This window comes from Rousettus aegyptiacus, unplaced genomic scaffold (assembly GCF_014176215.1).
Source record: "Rousettus aegyptiacus isolate mRouAeg1 unplaced genomic scaffold, mRouAeg1.p scaffold_m13_p_1, whole genome shotgun sequence".
NCBI classification, from domain to species: Eukaryota; Metazoa; Chordata; class Mammalia; order Chiroptera; family Pteropodidae; genus Rousettus; species Rousettus aegyptiacus.
This window is the reverse complement of record NW_023416284.1, coordinates 33906962-33922770: the sequence shown is the minus strand read 5'-3', so window position 1 is coordinate 33922770 and position 15809 is coordinate 33906962. Positions and strand designations below refer to the sequence as shown.

General features: G+C 36.2%; 1 protein-coding gene and 1 pseudogene across 9 annotated transcripts in view; one reads left to right on the top strand and one right to left on the bottom strand.

The window, feature by feature from the left end:
- OSBPL9 (oxysterol binding protein like 9) overlaps positions 1-13070 on the bottom strand; it is a 112479-nt gene extending 99409 nt beyond the window's left edge. For 7 of the 9 annotated variants that reach the window (XM_016120267.2, XM_016120271.2, XM_016120268.2 and 4 more), the window contains exon 1: positions 12930-13070. In XM_016120267.2, the coding sequence (XP_015975753.1) occupies positions 12930-13040 (111 nt within the window). In that variant the 5' untranslated portion in view covers positions 13041-13070. The remainder of the gene's footprint in view (positions 1-12929) is intronic. The other 2 variants (XM_036233903.1, XM_016120279.2) reach the window with 2 other exon arrangements.
- The window catches only part of LOC107497901, a 34055-nt pseudogene continuing 31300 nt past the window's right edge, over positions 13055-15809 (top strand).

Genomic DNA, 15809 nt, shown 5'->3' with positions numbered 1-15809 from the left:
TCAGGTACAATTTACTGCATTCTCCTCAATTTATGGATGCTGCTATTGCACTAGTAAGATATTGTATTATAGTGGCTTGCATGCTTATTTACCTTGTCAGATAGTGGGGTTTGTTTTTTTTTTTTAAGAGTTGAAATAAATTTTGCAATTTTTTAAAATTGTTATTAGTTTCAAGTATACAGTACATTGGTTAGACATTTATATAGTTTATAAAATGATCGCCCTAATTGCTCTTTCTCTCCTCTGGCTCTACACCTAGCCATTACATTAATGCTAACTGCATTCCCTGTGCTCCCCATCCTCGTGACCATCTATCAATTACTAATTTGTACTTCTTTAACACTTCATCCCAACTGACAGTGGGTTTAATTATCTTCATATTACTATTATTACCTTTCTATCTTCCAAAACCTAATGGCTGGGACTTACAAAGCATTGGATAAATGTCTACTGAACAAACAGCCCCAGCGTCCTCTCCCAGGTGTCCCACTCATTTGACAAACATAATTCACTGGAAAAACATCCATTCAGTCCTAATTCAGGCTATTTAATAATTTGAATAAAATAGGAAACTTTTTTCATTTCTGATATTTTTCCATCTCATTTACATGAATTTTTTCAATGACAATTAAAAACAGTACCATAAAACAATTTGAGAGTAATAATAATCTCTAACAATGGTATATAAAGCACCAAATCAAATAAAGGTTAGCATCAAAGTACCACTTAATTATATCTTAATTATAAACTGTATCTCCAACAAGACTATAAGCTTTTAAAGATTAGTTCAGTACATTCCTAGTATATACTCTGTACTCAAAAGTATCTTAAGTTAAAGAAATTAACTCACTAAATCTAACCTAGCACTGGTATAGAGTGCCATCAACTAAAACCTGTTTAATTATAAATATAAATATGGATTTACTGTTTCACAAAGCATATGAGTCTGGAAAAGTTCTGCACAAACATTAAAACTTATTACAGAAGATTAGCTTGCCATTTAAACTAATTCTACAATCCTTCTATAAAGCAAAGACTGCCTCCCTAAACCTGTTATATAAAGACACAAATTTTTATTTGAATGTTAATTTTACTTTGCTTAAAATAGACTAAATGTGTGTATAAAAGATCAAACAATAGTCATATGACTTGCTCTGAATCTCTCACAGCTAAAAGTGAAGTCTCTTGAACTTTTTAACACACAGCACCCACCTTACCTTTCTTAAGGTACATATTACTTCTAACTTGTATAAAAATAATGTATGTGCATGACTCACCTCTTCTCTTGGAAGGAAAGGTTTCTGACTCATCCTTGTGCCCTCCCCAATTCAACACCTCTGCTACACTTTTGCAAAGAATAAACATTTAGTAAACCGATGGTAGAAGACATGGAAAATGAATGCAGATAAATGTCAAAATGGCCTCCCTCCTTTTAACATTAATGTAAACGCTACTTCAGTATTGAGTTACATGTTAGTTCATTCCCATAGCATATGAGGTTGCACTCCTAGCTAGTATTGCAGCTTTGACCATATACTCCTGGAACACAGGTGGTCAACCTGCTAGACCAAACCTATAAAGAAAAAAATCACAAGAGGCTGGCTCTAGGGCAAAGAATGGACAGGGAAGGGACAAGAGGGAATTTTACAGAATGACAGTAAAGCTCTCTATTTTGATTAAGACACTGGTAACAAAGGTGCAAACAAATGTCAAAACTCACCTAACTGTACATTTGAAATCTGTGCTTTACTGGATATAATTATATCTCAATAAAAGTAAATACATAATACTTGCCAGAATTTCACACAGATGCACTGCTTACAATAACAATTACAAAACAAGATATGACAGCAAAACACCTATTTCTGCAGTCTCCTTTCTATTCTACAAAACAAGAAATGACAGCAAAACACCTATTTCTGCAGTCTCCTTTCTATTTGAACAGCATAGACTCCTTAAACCATCCAGATAGTATTTAATGTATTGAGAGCCCTCACTAGTTAATGCCTTGTGGGCACTCAATAGTCCAAAATGTTATCATGCTGCTGGAAAGCTACACCAGCAAAAACTTGGAGGAATCACAGACCCACAATAATGGAGGAATTTTCCCCATCATTCATCCCTCAAGTCATCTCTCGCTCATCCCCCATTATAAAGAACCTCATTTCGAGCAGCAGATTTAATGTCTATTTATACTACAAGTAGAGCCTGAGGAAAGTATACTGAGTCAGTACACAAAATGACAGTGACATTAAAGGTCTCCCCAAGATTCTAAGAAGATGGCTGCCTTCCTTTAAAGAAAATAGACATATACCATAACAGAGATATTCAAGATCATCTTTAAGAGCTGGGACAGAGGGAGGTCATTATACTAATTAGGACTAATTACACTAAGCATCAGAAAATATTAATAGTTATAGAACAAGAGTAAGACAACCAAAACTAAAATTAGAAGACCATAACAGTTTTGCTTACTGAAAGATTAGACCTGTCCTGTTCCCATACTGCACCTTGATATCAATGTCTGATGCCATTAAATATCTCTAACAAACAACTCTCTTTGGTCTGCTTCTACTTATAAATTTGGCATCCCGTACAGCTTGCTTTCAGAGAATATATGCACTAATCAGCCTAAGTATACAATCTCCTTAATGGTTATATTTCTTATTATGAATTAATAAATTGGGATACTAGTTTATATAATAGTGACCACAATGGACATTCTGTGAACATTATTATATGTCAAATACCATCATAAACTTTAGCTTTTTGTTAACATTTTCTGAGCACTTACATGCTAGACACAGTGCTAGTACTTTAAATATAATTTTATTTAATTCTCACATTTTAAGTATGGGTTCTTTAATTATGCTCATCTTATAATTGAGGAAAAGAAGTCTCGACAAGTTTAAATAACTTGTCCATGGATCACAGATAGCAAGTGGAAGAGGGAAGATTCCAATACAGGCCTAACTCTAAAGGCCATGCATTTCTACCACAGTTACTATAAGTCTGGTTAATATAAGTCTTCTCTCAAAGCTTTTCTGAGCCACAAAGGCAAAGTGTCAAATCAACGATCTTGCTGAATTAAACAGTGTAAATGTCACCCTATTAAAATCTTGCACCAGTTCCTCAGAGAATGGTACCCCTGCCTTCTGAATTATCTCTAGTATGTAGACCCATAGGTCACCAGATCACAAATACAAGTCTACATTCCTATCTGAGATTTTTGAGTCAGAATGTGTTTTAAAATGCATAATTTGTTTTTGAAATTCACAATTTTAGAAAAGTAATATACATGAAGAACATGTATCTGGATTATCAAATATTTAATTAATTTCACAATCAAGCATATTAACATTTCTGTAATAAAACAAATATTTACACTAAGTCTGAAAAAGACTATAAATAATCACAGTTCAAGACAGGCTTTACTTCCAAATGAGAATATAATATAATCAATTTAGGAAGATTTTTGGAATTCAGAGATTGAGAGATTTTAGAATTATGGGTAAAAAATTGCTGACTTGTATTTTGATCTAGTGATCTATTACATTGTTAAGTCATAGGTCTTTCACTATTTTTTAAAAAGGACAATTTTATTTTCAAGTCAGAATTTCAGGCCAACAGATCAGTGGAGAGAACCACTTTCATAGGGTTGAATTAAGCACAGCTACAATGACTTGGGGTTTTCACAAGTTTCCTTTCTAAATTTTACAAACATCCTTTTTAAGCTAAATATTAAATACTAAATAGTAGCCTAAGTCCTGCAAATTAATTATAGCATGTTAATACAGGCTGGACCTCAATGTAATTTTCTATTTTTGTTTTGTTTCTCAAATACTGCCCAAAATACTGAATAATGATGTTATTTCACACACACACACACACACACACATGATTGAAGAAAATGATGGGATCTTCATTCTAAGAGTCTGGAGCTTAGAACAAATTTTTGCCAAAAAAAAAACAAACTCTTAAAAATGATTCCAAGTTAGCTAGGAAGAGCACTTTAAATACAATATGTGAATATCAAAAGATAGGGAGAAAGTTGTTATAAATTCAAGCACTGCCTATGAAATGACTTTCTTAAAAAATTTCTCTTAGATGTTGGTGCTTAAAGGAAAGCAGAATTATGAGACTAGGTCAAGAATACAAGAGCTGTGCCAAAGGGTTTAAGAAACTTTCAAAGATTAGAGAAGTTAAACACAAATCAAAACCAAAATAAGATTCTACTTCATATCCAGAATAGCTATAATCAAAACGACAGATAATAACAAATGCTGACAGGGATGAAGAGAAAAATGAAAACCTTATACCTCTCTAGAGCTTAGCTGCTCTGGAAAAGTCTGGCAGTTTCTCAAAAGGTTAAACAGAGTTACCACATGACCCAGTAATTCCACTCCCAGGTACATATCCAAGAGAAATGAAAGCATATGTCCACACCAAAACTTAGGTACACAGATGTTCATAGTAGCATTAGTCATAACAGCCAAAAAGTGGAAACTCAAATGTCCATTAACTAATAAATGCATAAATAAAATGTGGAATATGTGTACAATGGACTATTGAGCAATAAAAAGCACTGATATGTGCTACAAATGAACCTTGAAAACATTATCTAAATAAAAGAAGCTATATTAGAATTGTTTTTAAAAACACTTTTATAATATGATTCTATTTATATGAAATGTCCAAAATAGGAAAATCTATAGAGACCAAAAGTAGAATAGTGTTTGCCTATGGCTGAGGGTGAAATATTGAGGAGTAATTATGAATGGAAACAGATTTATTTTGCGGGTGATGAAAATTTTCTAAAATTGATTACAGAGATGGCTGCACAATTCTATGGATATGCTCTGAAACCACTGAATTATATACTTCGAATGGATGATATGTGAATTATATCTCAATAAAACTGTTGCAAAAAAGAACAAAAACAATGGGCAACCCAAAAATTTACTAATAATTTTCATACAAAACGATTACAACTAAGATGTTTAGTTATTAATATTCTTAAAATAAACAACAAAAGTCCATACATAAAGAGAAGTTGAAGATACATAAAAGGGAGGGGTGAAGGCAGATAGAGAGGAAAATCTGAGGTCTCTGAAAAATCTGTGAGCAAACAGAATCCAGAACATGCAAAAACTGACTCTTCTGCTATGAAAGGCAAGGACACAGGCAATGAGAGGCAGGAGAGTGGGTATACAAATAGGTGGGGAGTATAAGGAGTTGAGTGTTTCTACCAAATGGATCCTACTATCTTTGGAAAGCATGGCATCTTCTATGAGTGACAGAGGAAAGAGGAGGATTGAGAGACTGTAGAGATAGCGGCCAGAATAATAAAGCAAATATTCACTCAATGTTTTTATTTACTCATCTGTACCATAACAGTAAAATACAAGAAATGAAATAAAGTGGACAACCTTAGCATGAAGTTTTAATGTGAACAAAAGTCCAGGAAACAGAAAATCAATTTCCATGATAATCTTAACATTACTGTGTGAATGGGAAGAAATTAATTATTAATACCTCAAAACACTTTCTTTGAATATGATTCCATTTATACAATTCCATGTAAACTTAACTTCTGCAAAAAAGTATATTCCCCTTTTTTTAGGAAGTTCAAGCTAGTCTAAGATTATAATTCTTTACAATAAATAAGAAGGAAACCTATTAGGCTGGCCATTTGTGTGTCGTTCTATATAAGTAATAAAAGGCATTCAATCCTTAATCTAAATCACTTGTGCATTTGATTGGAATTATGTAACTATTTGAAAATCTAATCCTATGACAATTGCCACATGTAGGAATAGAACTTTTAAGATCGACTCTACTTTCTGTCCTTCCAAATTATTACCAACAATACTGCTTGCAACAGAAGCAAGAACTGACTGCTTAACTGATACAACACACTAAGCGAAAGATCTCACAGTTTGACAGGCTCTGGATGATTAAAAAACCACTGTTAATAAAAGCTCAACCAGGTTTTACATAAATTGTGAACATGTATATATTTACTATTAGTATATTCGGCAAAACTTACAAGGCTGTGTAAGCAACAATTCCAAAACACCCCTTTGTATCTCATCTCTAAGCTTTACTTGAAGAACCTTGGATATCACATTCACAATAAGAACAATGTGCCACATTGTAGGGCTTGAAGATTACAATGTTCAGTACTGCCATCAAAGATTTTACAAGCTTGCTGTACAGATAAAGAAAGTACTAGAGATACTGTAAGTTACAACAGATGTAAAATGATTAAATGCCCAAAAGATTTATATGAGCAAAGCTCAAGAATATCAGAATAGGGAAAAATCAAGGTTAACTAGAGTATTCAAGGAAAACAAAAGATATAAAATTTCCATATACTTTTCACTGCTACTACTTACCATTTTAGGAGGTTTCTTTGTTTTATTTTCAGGGAAGTTATTAGATACAATTTTTTCCTTTTTACAATTCTAAAGCTACTTTATTAATTTCGGCTATTAATATGTAGCAGGTAAGCTTAATAAAAATCACGCTTGATATATTTATGAATAGTTTATTTAGAAAAGTATACATTCACTTTTAATTGTTTGATGGGAGTGGTGCTGATAGCTTTCTAGGAGAATCTGGGACAACCTCTTTTACACCTTTGCAAGAGAAATACATATACTTAAGCTCTTCAAAAACCTAAAATCCAAGAATTGGATGGCAGATTTTAGTCATCTTCTAGACTTTGCTAAGGACTGCCAAATAACACTTAAATGTGTTTTGACTACTAGTGGTTTTGAAATGCAAAGTCATTATGAGTCTCTACCAGTCAGCATGTAATTGCAAAGAACACATGACTTCTCTAATGATTATTTTTACAAAAAATATCTTGAGTAGTCCTGGTAACTTATTCACTGTTTCTAACTTTGTTTCCAAAATGGTACATGAACAATACAAATTGAGAAAAAGAGTTAAACATTTATACCCAAGGACTAAACAAATCACACTTTATAATCTCAACCAGTTCCTCATACAACATGATTAACCTTTAACGTGTCCCTAGTTATCCTTTTTTCCAGATCCCAAGGCCACTTTTGTAAATCTTTACTACACTCCTTAAATCCTGGCTCATTCCTCATTCTTAAACATGGCCTTTGCTTCCCATCCCTACAACACTTAAGTACGCTCCTATCTTAGAAGCCCTTCCCCTCAATTCCATATCGCTCTCTGCCTCTTTCAATCAGAGACATCCTGAATAATCTACACTCATTTAACTCTTATTTACTCTTCAAACCACTCCAATCTGCCTTCCACACCTACTGCTTCATAGAAACTGCTTTAAGGGCATCCAATGATGTCTGAATTGACCAATCCAATGGATATTTTTAAGACTTCATATATTCCATCAATCCTCTTAACAGTACTCACTACTCACACTTGACTGCCACTTTCTTCTGGGTTTTTTTTTTCCCCCTAATATCTCTGGCTCTCCCTTTTCACTCTTCTGTGCAGGCTTTTTTCTCTGATAATCCCTTAAATATTGTGGTTGTTTAAAATCTGTCCACAAATTCTGTTACTCCTTTCGAAAAGTAGAGCCTAACTCTCCTCCCCATGCCTAAAATTCCCATCCCCATGAGCCTGAGCTGAACTTAATGATTCGTTTAATATGAAAAGGATAAGGCAGAAATGATATTCTCAAACTAGGTCACAAAAGACACTGTGGCTTCCTCCTTGCTCTGACTTGGATCACTCCTGGATAAAGTGAATGCCCTGCCATGATGACACTCATGTAGCCCAACGGAGAGGCTTGCTGGTGAGGAACTAAGGCCACCTACAAACACCCAGCAATAAATTGCAGCTTTCCGCCAAGAGCTGTGAGAGTCATCTTAGAAGGAGATCCTCCAACTCCAAAGTCAAGTCTTTCAGATGACTACGACCCTAGCCAATGTCTTGACTGCAACTTCATGAGAGACCCTGAGGCAGAACCACCTCACTGTCATTCCCAAAGTTCTGAGCCACTGAAACTGAGAGAATAAATGTTTGTTGTTCTAAATTGCTAAGTTTTGAGGTAATCTGTTAGAAGCAATAGATAACTAATCCAATGCTGTTTCTTAGTGTCCCATCCAAAGCTATTATTCTCACTTTACTATCTGTATGTGTAAAGCTAGCATTTATCTAACTTAGATTTTTCCCTAAATTCTAGAATACATGACACCTTTTCACCAATTTCAACATGACCCAAAGCAGCCACCTTTCTCCCCTAACCTGTTCTTCTTATCTTCCCTATTAGCATTCATCCAGGTAAAACCAAAAACCTAGATTTCCTCAGACTCTTCCTCCCCTTTCACATACATCCAATCACTACATCCTGTTTCCTGATTATTTCTCTGCAATAATAGAACAGAAATTCACCTGAACCTATTAATCAATTTTCAAATCATAGGGACAACCAGACATCATGTGTTACTTGATATATATTCTACCTATGAAGTATTTTTGCCCAAAAGAAAAAAAAAACTGAATTTGAGTAAGATTCTAGCTCTGTCAATTTATGACAAATACAGAGGACAAAGGAACATATTTAAACATACCACAAGGATGTTACCTGCAAAATTCAGAATGTGGAAAATTCTACAGAACAAATGATCTGGTTTCTTCAAAATAAATGACAAAATTAAAAACAAGAGAAAAGGAGGACCTGTAGATTTTTAAAGACTCAATTTTATGTGTGGATCTTGTTTAGAATCCCAACTCAAGTAAACCAACTGGTGAGGGAGAGATTTTTGAGATAATCAAGGAAATTGAGCACTGAATATTTGACTATATTAATTATAATTATTTTTCAGTTGCGATAATGGTATTGGGATATTTTTTAAAAGGGACCTTAACTTTTAGCAATGCATACTGAAATATTCACAAATAAAATGATAAGGTATCTGGGATCTGTTTTAAAATAATCCATTGGGGAGGAAAGGAGTTGATGGGAATACCAATAAAACAAGATAGGCCATATGTAGATAGTTGTACAAGCTGGATGACGGCAATTCATTTTAGTATACTCTTTTATGTTTGAAATTTTCTATAACAAAAGTTTCTTCTATAACAAAAAGTGTTTACAACACTTAAATGACTGTCCTGGGTGTAAAGTTCAAATTCTTTAGCATGGTTTACCAAGAAAGCCTTTCATTAACTGTCCCCTGCTTACCTCTCCAGCTCATCTAACGATTGCCTATCTCACGGCCCAAGCTCCAGAACTGACAAGCTCCTGACTCATCTCCAAAAACATCACCTCTACCTCAAGCAGTTTAAACGTCTCTCTCTGCTCACATGGCTAACCCCCACTCATCATTAAGGTCATAACAAACCTGCTTCTAGGAAATCTTTCCTGACCCTCCAAGACTGAGTCAGGTAGCCCATCTATGTACCCTCCACACATCTTACACTTCCCATGTCACAGCTCTTACTGGCTGCATTCCCCATCCCAGCAGATTCTAGGTATCATGAGAGCATGGACAATTTCCGTCTTACCATTTTAATCCCTCTTCCTAGCATAGTGTCTGACACACAGTAGATACTCAATAAACATATGATAAATTTACAAAAGGCAGGATCCTTCCACTTTCCAACTCCTCACACATCTATATTTTCCTCACTTTTCCTTCTCTTCTCATCTTCCTTTGTGACCATGAGTCACATAAATGGTTGGCTGTTTACACAATGTTCCCAAAACTATATCTGTAACCCTCCCTGGGCATCTCATCTAATAAAAATTTCAACTAACAAAATCTCTATTGTAATCTAACAGATCTTTATCTCCAGGCCTTATCTATGGTTCCAAATATCTTTTGGACTCAATTCATTCCTGTTATCTCCCAAACATACCTTTACACTAGAGCTGCTCAGAAATTCTTAATATCTTTCTAATACCTCTCAATGTTCTCAAGCTTCCCAATTTGTGCATATTACCCACTGCCTGGAATGCCCTTCTTCTCTTCTACCTTTATCCTTTAAGTCTAGGCTCAAATGTCTCTCTGGTTTTTTTCAAGCAATGTTCCCACAGCAGTCTATTCTTATTTCTATTGTACCATTTATATTGTTTTGAACTTATGTTTAGGTATCTGCTCTGCTAGATTGTGAGTTCCTAGATAGAAGACACTGTCTCTCCTTCATGCTTGCAACATTATACAGTACAATGCCTATTATGAAGTCAGCCCCAAATAAATGATTGCTGACTAAATTACATTCATTATATTGTTTCTAATAATGAAGAGACTGAGCTAGAGCTGACTACTTTCCTAAAGGAGGTAATCAGTTTCTCTGTTCCTGTATTGGGCAAAGTAATAATATATTAAGCTCTTTTTCAAAAACAAGATGGACAGATTATGAAGACAAAAGAAATATAAAGTAAAAAGACCATTCAGTCCTAAAGGACAGGTTTGGGTTTGGGTTTAGGTCTGGGCCTAGATCCAGAGACGATCCAGGCTGAGGTAAGCTTGGGGTGAATCTATTCAGTTCAAAGCTATTTCAGTGATACTAACCCAACTCTGACATTATCCCAATATTAATTTTCAGTACAGGCCAACCCTAAAGCAAGGCCAATCTAGTTAAGTGTTTTCATTGTCACCCTAGAACAGACAACAACCACAGAGACAGACCAGAGCCAAGTGATTTTTGAAACAAAGAATAGAGTGACTTGCTATTTACTGCTGTGCTTAAAAGGTTGTGCAACTAATTCAGATACTCTTCCTGGAAGATGTAGCTCCAAGTTATCAGCCACATGCAAATCATTAAGACGTACCTTCAAATCCTTCAGGATCCTAATGTACTGAAACAATGTCCAAGTGTACAGAATTCACTGCCAACATTCGATATGTCTCCTACTTTCTCTTTAAGTGAATACCTATCTTTTCCCCATTTTTATTGGACTTCCTCTAACCTGGAATTGGGCATTATTTTATTTTCACAAGATCACTTTATTTTAGAATATTTCTCTGCAGGCAAATACTTTAACACTTAAGAACTTGAAAAGAAAAAAAAAAACTTCTAAATAGCCATTAGTGAGAAATATGATACCTCTTTCTGTTGGCAAGGATGATGTGTTAAGAATCTAGTCTCAGAAAGGAAGCTGAGTTTTAGGGTGTTGGGGGGAAGGGGAGTAAATCTATGAAAAAGCTGTATTTAGTCAGTAAGACAAGAAGAAATTCATGAAGGTATTCAGAAAATAAAAGGGCAACAAGGCAGGAAAAGCTTTCACTGAAGAAAGACAAATAGGAAAAAAGAAAATTCTGTCTGAGCTTTTAAGAACCCCAGTTTGGAGTCTCTAGCCCAATATGGCCCTATTTGTAGACCCACACAAATTTGGGGTTTGTAGAGTAACTTAATTTCATAGTGCCACTCACTGAAATTACCTTGAACAGGCTGGAAAGGTTCCATGGGATTTTCTGATTATCACATCTACTGAAACTCAACATTACTCTTCATTTATCTGAGCCATGGGATTGTATAATTTTCAAGTTTTCAGGATATAATGTTCAGTTGCCTTTCTTTCATGGCTTTAAAGTTATAGTTACTACTCCTGCAGGCTTGCCTTTCGTGACTCACAGTTTGCACTTTTGTCCTTCTTGTAGTGAAAGTGAAGTTTAGTAGAAAATATTTGGAATCCTGATCATGCCACTTACTGATACCTCTGGGATCTTGAGCAAATTACATAACAGCCTGGAGGCTCAGACTCCAAAACTATAAAATGGGGAAATAAATTAGAGATAATACCTACCTACCTTGCAAAGTCACTGTCAGTAAAATTAACTAAGGGAACCACTATTATACAAGCTCCAGAGAAATGGTCAGTGTCTTGAATTCTGTTGATTCTTGCTCACATGGCACAAGACCATGCACATCTACCCACTCGCACCTAGACTAGAGCAATAATAATTAACATAGTAGGAGCGCTATATTGTTTAAATGAACAAATGAATACAGTTGTCCCCACTTCTCTCAACGCCAACCCTTCATATTTTTGTCCTTTGTCTTCTATTATTTTCTAAAGCCTTCAGGAAATTCATTTTTTTTCTTGTCCTTTAGGTGGTTTCCTCCCTTATTAGCTATCACTTATACACCATTCAGAGAAAGAACCTTTGGAAGCAATTTCTCTTAATACCACCCACCTTCCATTTCTGATGTGACGGGGATGGGGGGAGGTAGTCAGAACATAAGATTCACAGCAATAGATAGACTTGCCCATGGCCACTGATTCGTGTTTAACGACAATCAAGCAGTGAACTCAGCCCTTCCCAGAATATAACTTTCAGGAGACTCCGCACTATCCATTCTTTCCTCACTAAGAAGGGACTCTTGTGTGGAAAAACCTTGCCTCTCAAAAGTTAACGTGTCAGTTACGCTCGCCTCTCGCTGAATAGAGCAATGCGTTCCTTTAACGAAACACTCAACTTGGGCAAACAGGAGGGATTTCGGACCCCTTCGTGCTACCCAGGGTCCGGTCACCTATGGACTTAGCCAAGCAGCGCTCTTCAATCCCTGGAAGGAACTAAGGGGCGCGGCCGTCTACAGGGCCTGGGAGGACAGTGTCGAGTCCATGATAACGAGGGGAGACCGCACGGCCCGCGCCAAAGGACGCTGTAATGCCTGACTACGACCACCCTACCGTCCAACTATAACCTTGCTGGACCCCACCACGGTTTAACCCACACTGAAAACGGAACGCGCCTCGCCCCTAACCCATAAATCAGACAGCGGTACCTACTTATTGGCTTCACCAGCATCCCCTTCACCCTCATTGGCTATCCCAGACCTAAAACCCTCCTTTCCGAGGGAACCCTCTCGTACGGCGGCACCCCCAGCCTAGCAACCTCAACCAAAAAGCCCGGTCCCCCGCCACCCAGGGACTGCGACCCGCGAGAAGTTCGAAACGTCGTCTCTCGAGGACTCACCGTGTAGTAGGAGAGCAGCCCTGCATTGTAGTCCAGTACGAACCAACGGTACTGCCAGCCCTTCATCACGTTAGTCCATTTGCTCAGCGGCCCCTCCATGATGGACGCCATCTTGGGAGCCGCCAATGACAACAAACGGCCTGACGTCACTTGCCTATAAGGCATTCAGCATGCGGGGGCGGGGCCGCCGCGGCCGGGGGCGAAACCAGGACCAGGAAGGGGCGGGGCCGGTGGCTGCTCCTGCACGTGAACTCGTCAACGTACGCTCCCAGACACAGTCCTCAATCACGTTTTCTTTGGGCCACTCTTATATGTAGATCTCCGTGCCAGAAATGTGAGAAAAATCAGGCATGAGGACTGCAATTAAGATTATTTAAGATAAATCTTTTTAGTAGTGATAGTACATAACACTTTCAAAAGATTTCACATCTGTTATTCATTTATGCACTAATTACACAAATCCATTCATTTTATAATTATTCACTATTTTATGCTAGATACTGTTTTAGGCTTTGAGCACTCAGCAGAGACTTCATGAGGGGAGGAACAGGTAATAAATAGTAAATTGTATAGTATATTAAAAATTGGTAAGTACTATAGAGAAAAATTAGGCAAGGAAAGAGGCAGGCAGTAGGGGCTGCAATTTTAAATTTCCAAATAGGGAAGGCCTGAATAAGAAGGTAACTTTTGAACAAAGACCTAAAGAAAGTGAAGAAGGAAGCCTGGGGGAAGAGCCTTCCAAGGCGAAAGAATAACAAATGCAAAAATCATGAGTCTGGCATTTTGAAGGAACAGCAAGGAGTTCAGAGTGAGCAGAACAGTGAGCCAAGGAGAAAGTAGTAGGAGACAAGGTCAGAGAAGGCTTAAGAGTCTAGAAAGAATGTGGAAGTATTGTCCTACTCTATCTGGACACCATTAGAGGTTCTGTTAATGCAACAGTGAAGAAGCTAGACAGGTTCCTTGCTCTCTAAGAGCTTAAATTAGGTGGTGGAAAGTAAATACTAAAAAAGTAAACAAGAAAAATATCTAATACTGATAAATACTTTGCATTTGCAGAGAATTTAAGTAAGTTGACATAATAGGAAACTAATGAATGACTACTTTATACTGGGGGCGGAGGCGGGTGAGGGCAGGGTCCCTGGAGACATAACATTTAAATTATGGTGTAAAAGATAGGAACTTCATGCAAACATCAAGCGAAAGAGCTAAAATGGTAACAGAAGTGGGGCATCAGCTATCAATAGCAGTGAGTGAAGTCAAGGGAGAGGTTTTTATTTCATTTCATTTCATTTTGGACTTTAAAATTATTCTGCTTATTCAGGTACTGTATTGTAAATCTCTTCTCTTTGCTGATAAGAGTAGCCTAGGGAAAAGAATATCACTGAGGGAGCTAAACAGAGAAGCTACTTACTAGCTAATCAAATTAGGTAAAGATCTAAAGTAAGATTAAATTTTTGTGCTTGATCTGTCTGATCTTTTTTCCACAGTTATTGAGATATAATTCACATACAACATTGTATAAGGTTTAAGTGTATGATATGATTTGATATGTGTATATATTATGAAATGATTACCACATTCAGTTACCATCCATCACCTCACCACACAATTTTTTTTCTTTTGCTGAGAACGTTTAAGATCTCCTCTCTTAGCAACTTTCAAATATACAATATAGTATTGTTAACTCTAGTCACCATGCTGTATATTACATCCCCAGAACTCATAACTGGAAGTTTTTACCCTTCGAACACCTTTTAGTTCAATGTAGTCCCATGTGTTTATTTTTGCTTTTATTGCTTGTGCTTTAGATGTCATATCAAAATAAAATAAAAATAAAAATAAAATCATTGTGAAGACCAATTTGAAGAAGCTTCTCCTTATGTTTTCTTCTAGGAGTTTTACAGTTTCAGGTTTTACATTTAAGTCTTCAATCCATTTTGAGTTAATTTTTGTCAGCGGTGTAAGATAGGGGTCTGGTTTCATTGTTTTCCATGTGAATATCCAATTTTCCCAGTACCATTTATTGAAAAGACTATTTTCTCCAGTGAGTATTCTTGGCTCCCTTGTCAAATATTAGTTGACTATATACGCATGGCTTTATTTCTGGGCTCAATTCTGTTCTGTTGGTCAATGTGTTTGTTTGTATGCCAATACCATACTGTTTTAATTACTATACTTTTGTAAAATAGGTGGGAATCAGGAAGTTTGATGCCTCCACCTTTGTTCTTCTTTCTTAGGATAGCTTTATGGTTCCAAATAAATTTTAGAAATATTTTTTCTTTTTCTGTAAAAAATTCTATTGGAATCTTGATAGGGATTCCATTGACTCTATAGGTGGCTGTGAGCAGTATAGACATTTTAACAATTTTAATTCTTTCAACCCATTAAAACAGGATATTTTCCCATTTATTAGCCCTAGTACCTAATAGTATTGAGTGGCGAATATTCAAGTCCATATAAGCACATCTGTCTTTTCATTATGGTATGCGGCCTCCCCAAAATACACTACACACTTCTTTCTCATAGAAACTTGATGTTCCAGAAACCTTATTATTCAGCAGAAAGCCTCATGATGCTGATGTCTTTTGATATAAAAAAAAGTGTTGGGATCTCAAAACATCATGATCCAGCCTGAGTTAAAAGATTTACATAGTGTTAATTACTACTCCTCTATTAGCTTCTTAAGAGCAAGAACCCAATTTTACTCATTTTTGTAGCCCTAGAAACTAGCCCAGTGCCTGGCACATAATAATTATTGTTTGCTCTGAATTATTATCTGTTCCATTGAAACTGACCTGCTAAGTTCCAAGGACTATGCTAAGCACCATCATCTACATTTTCTTTTTTAATCCCCAGAACAATCCTTCATGATTTATGTTA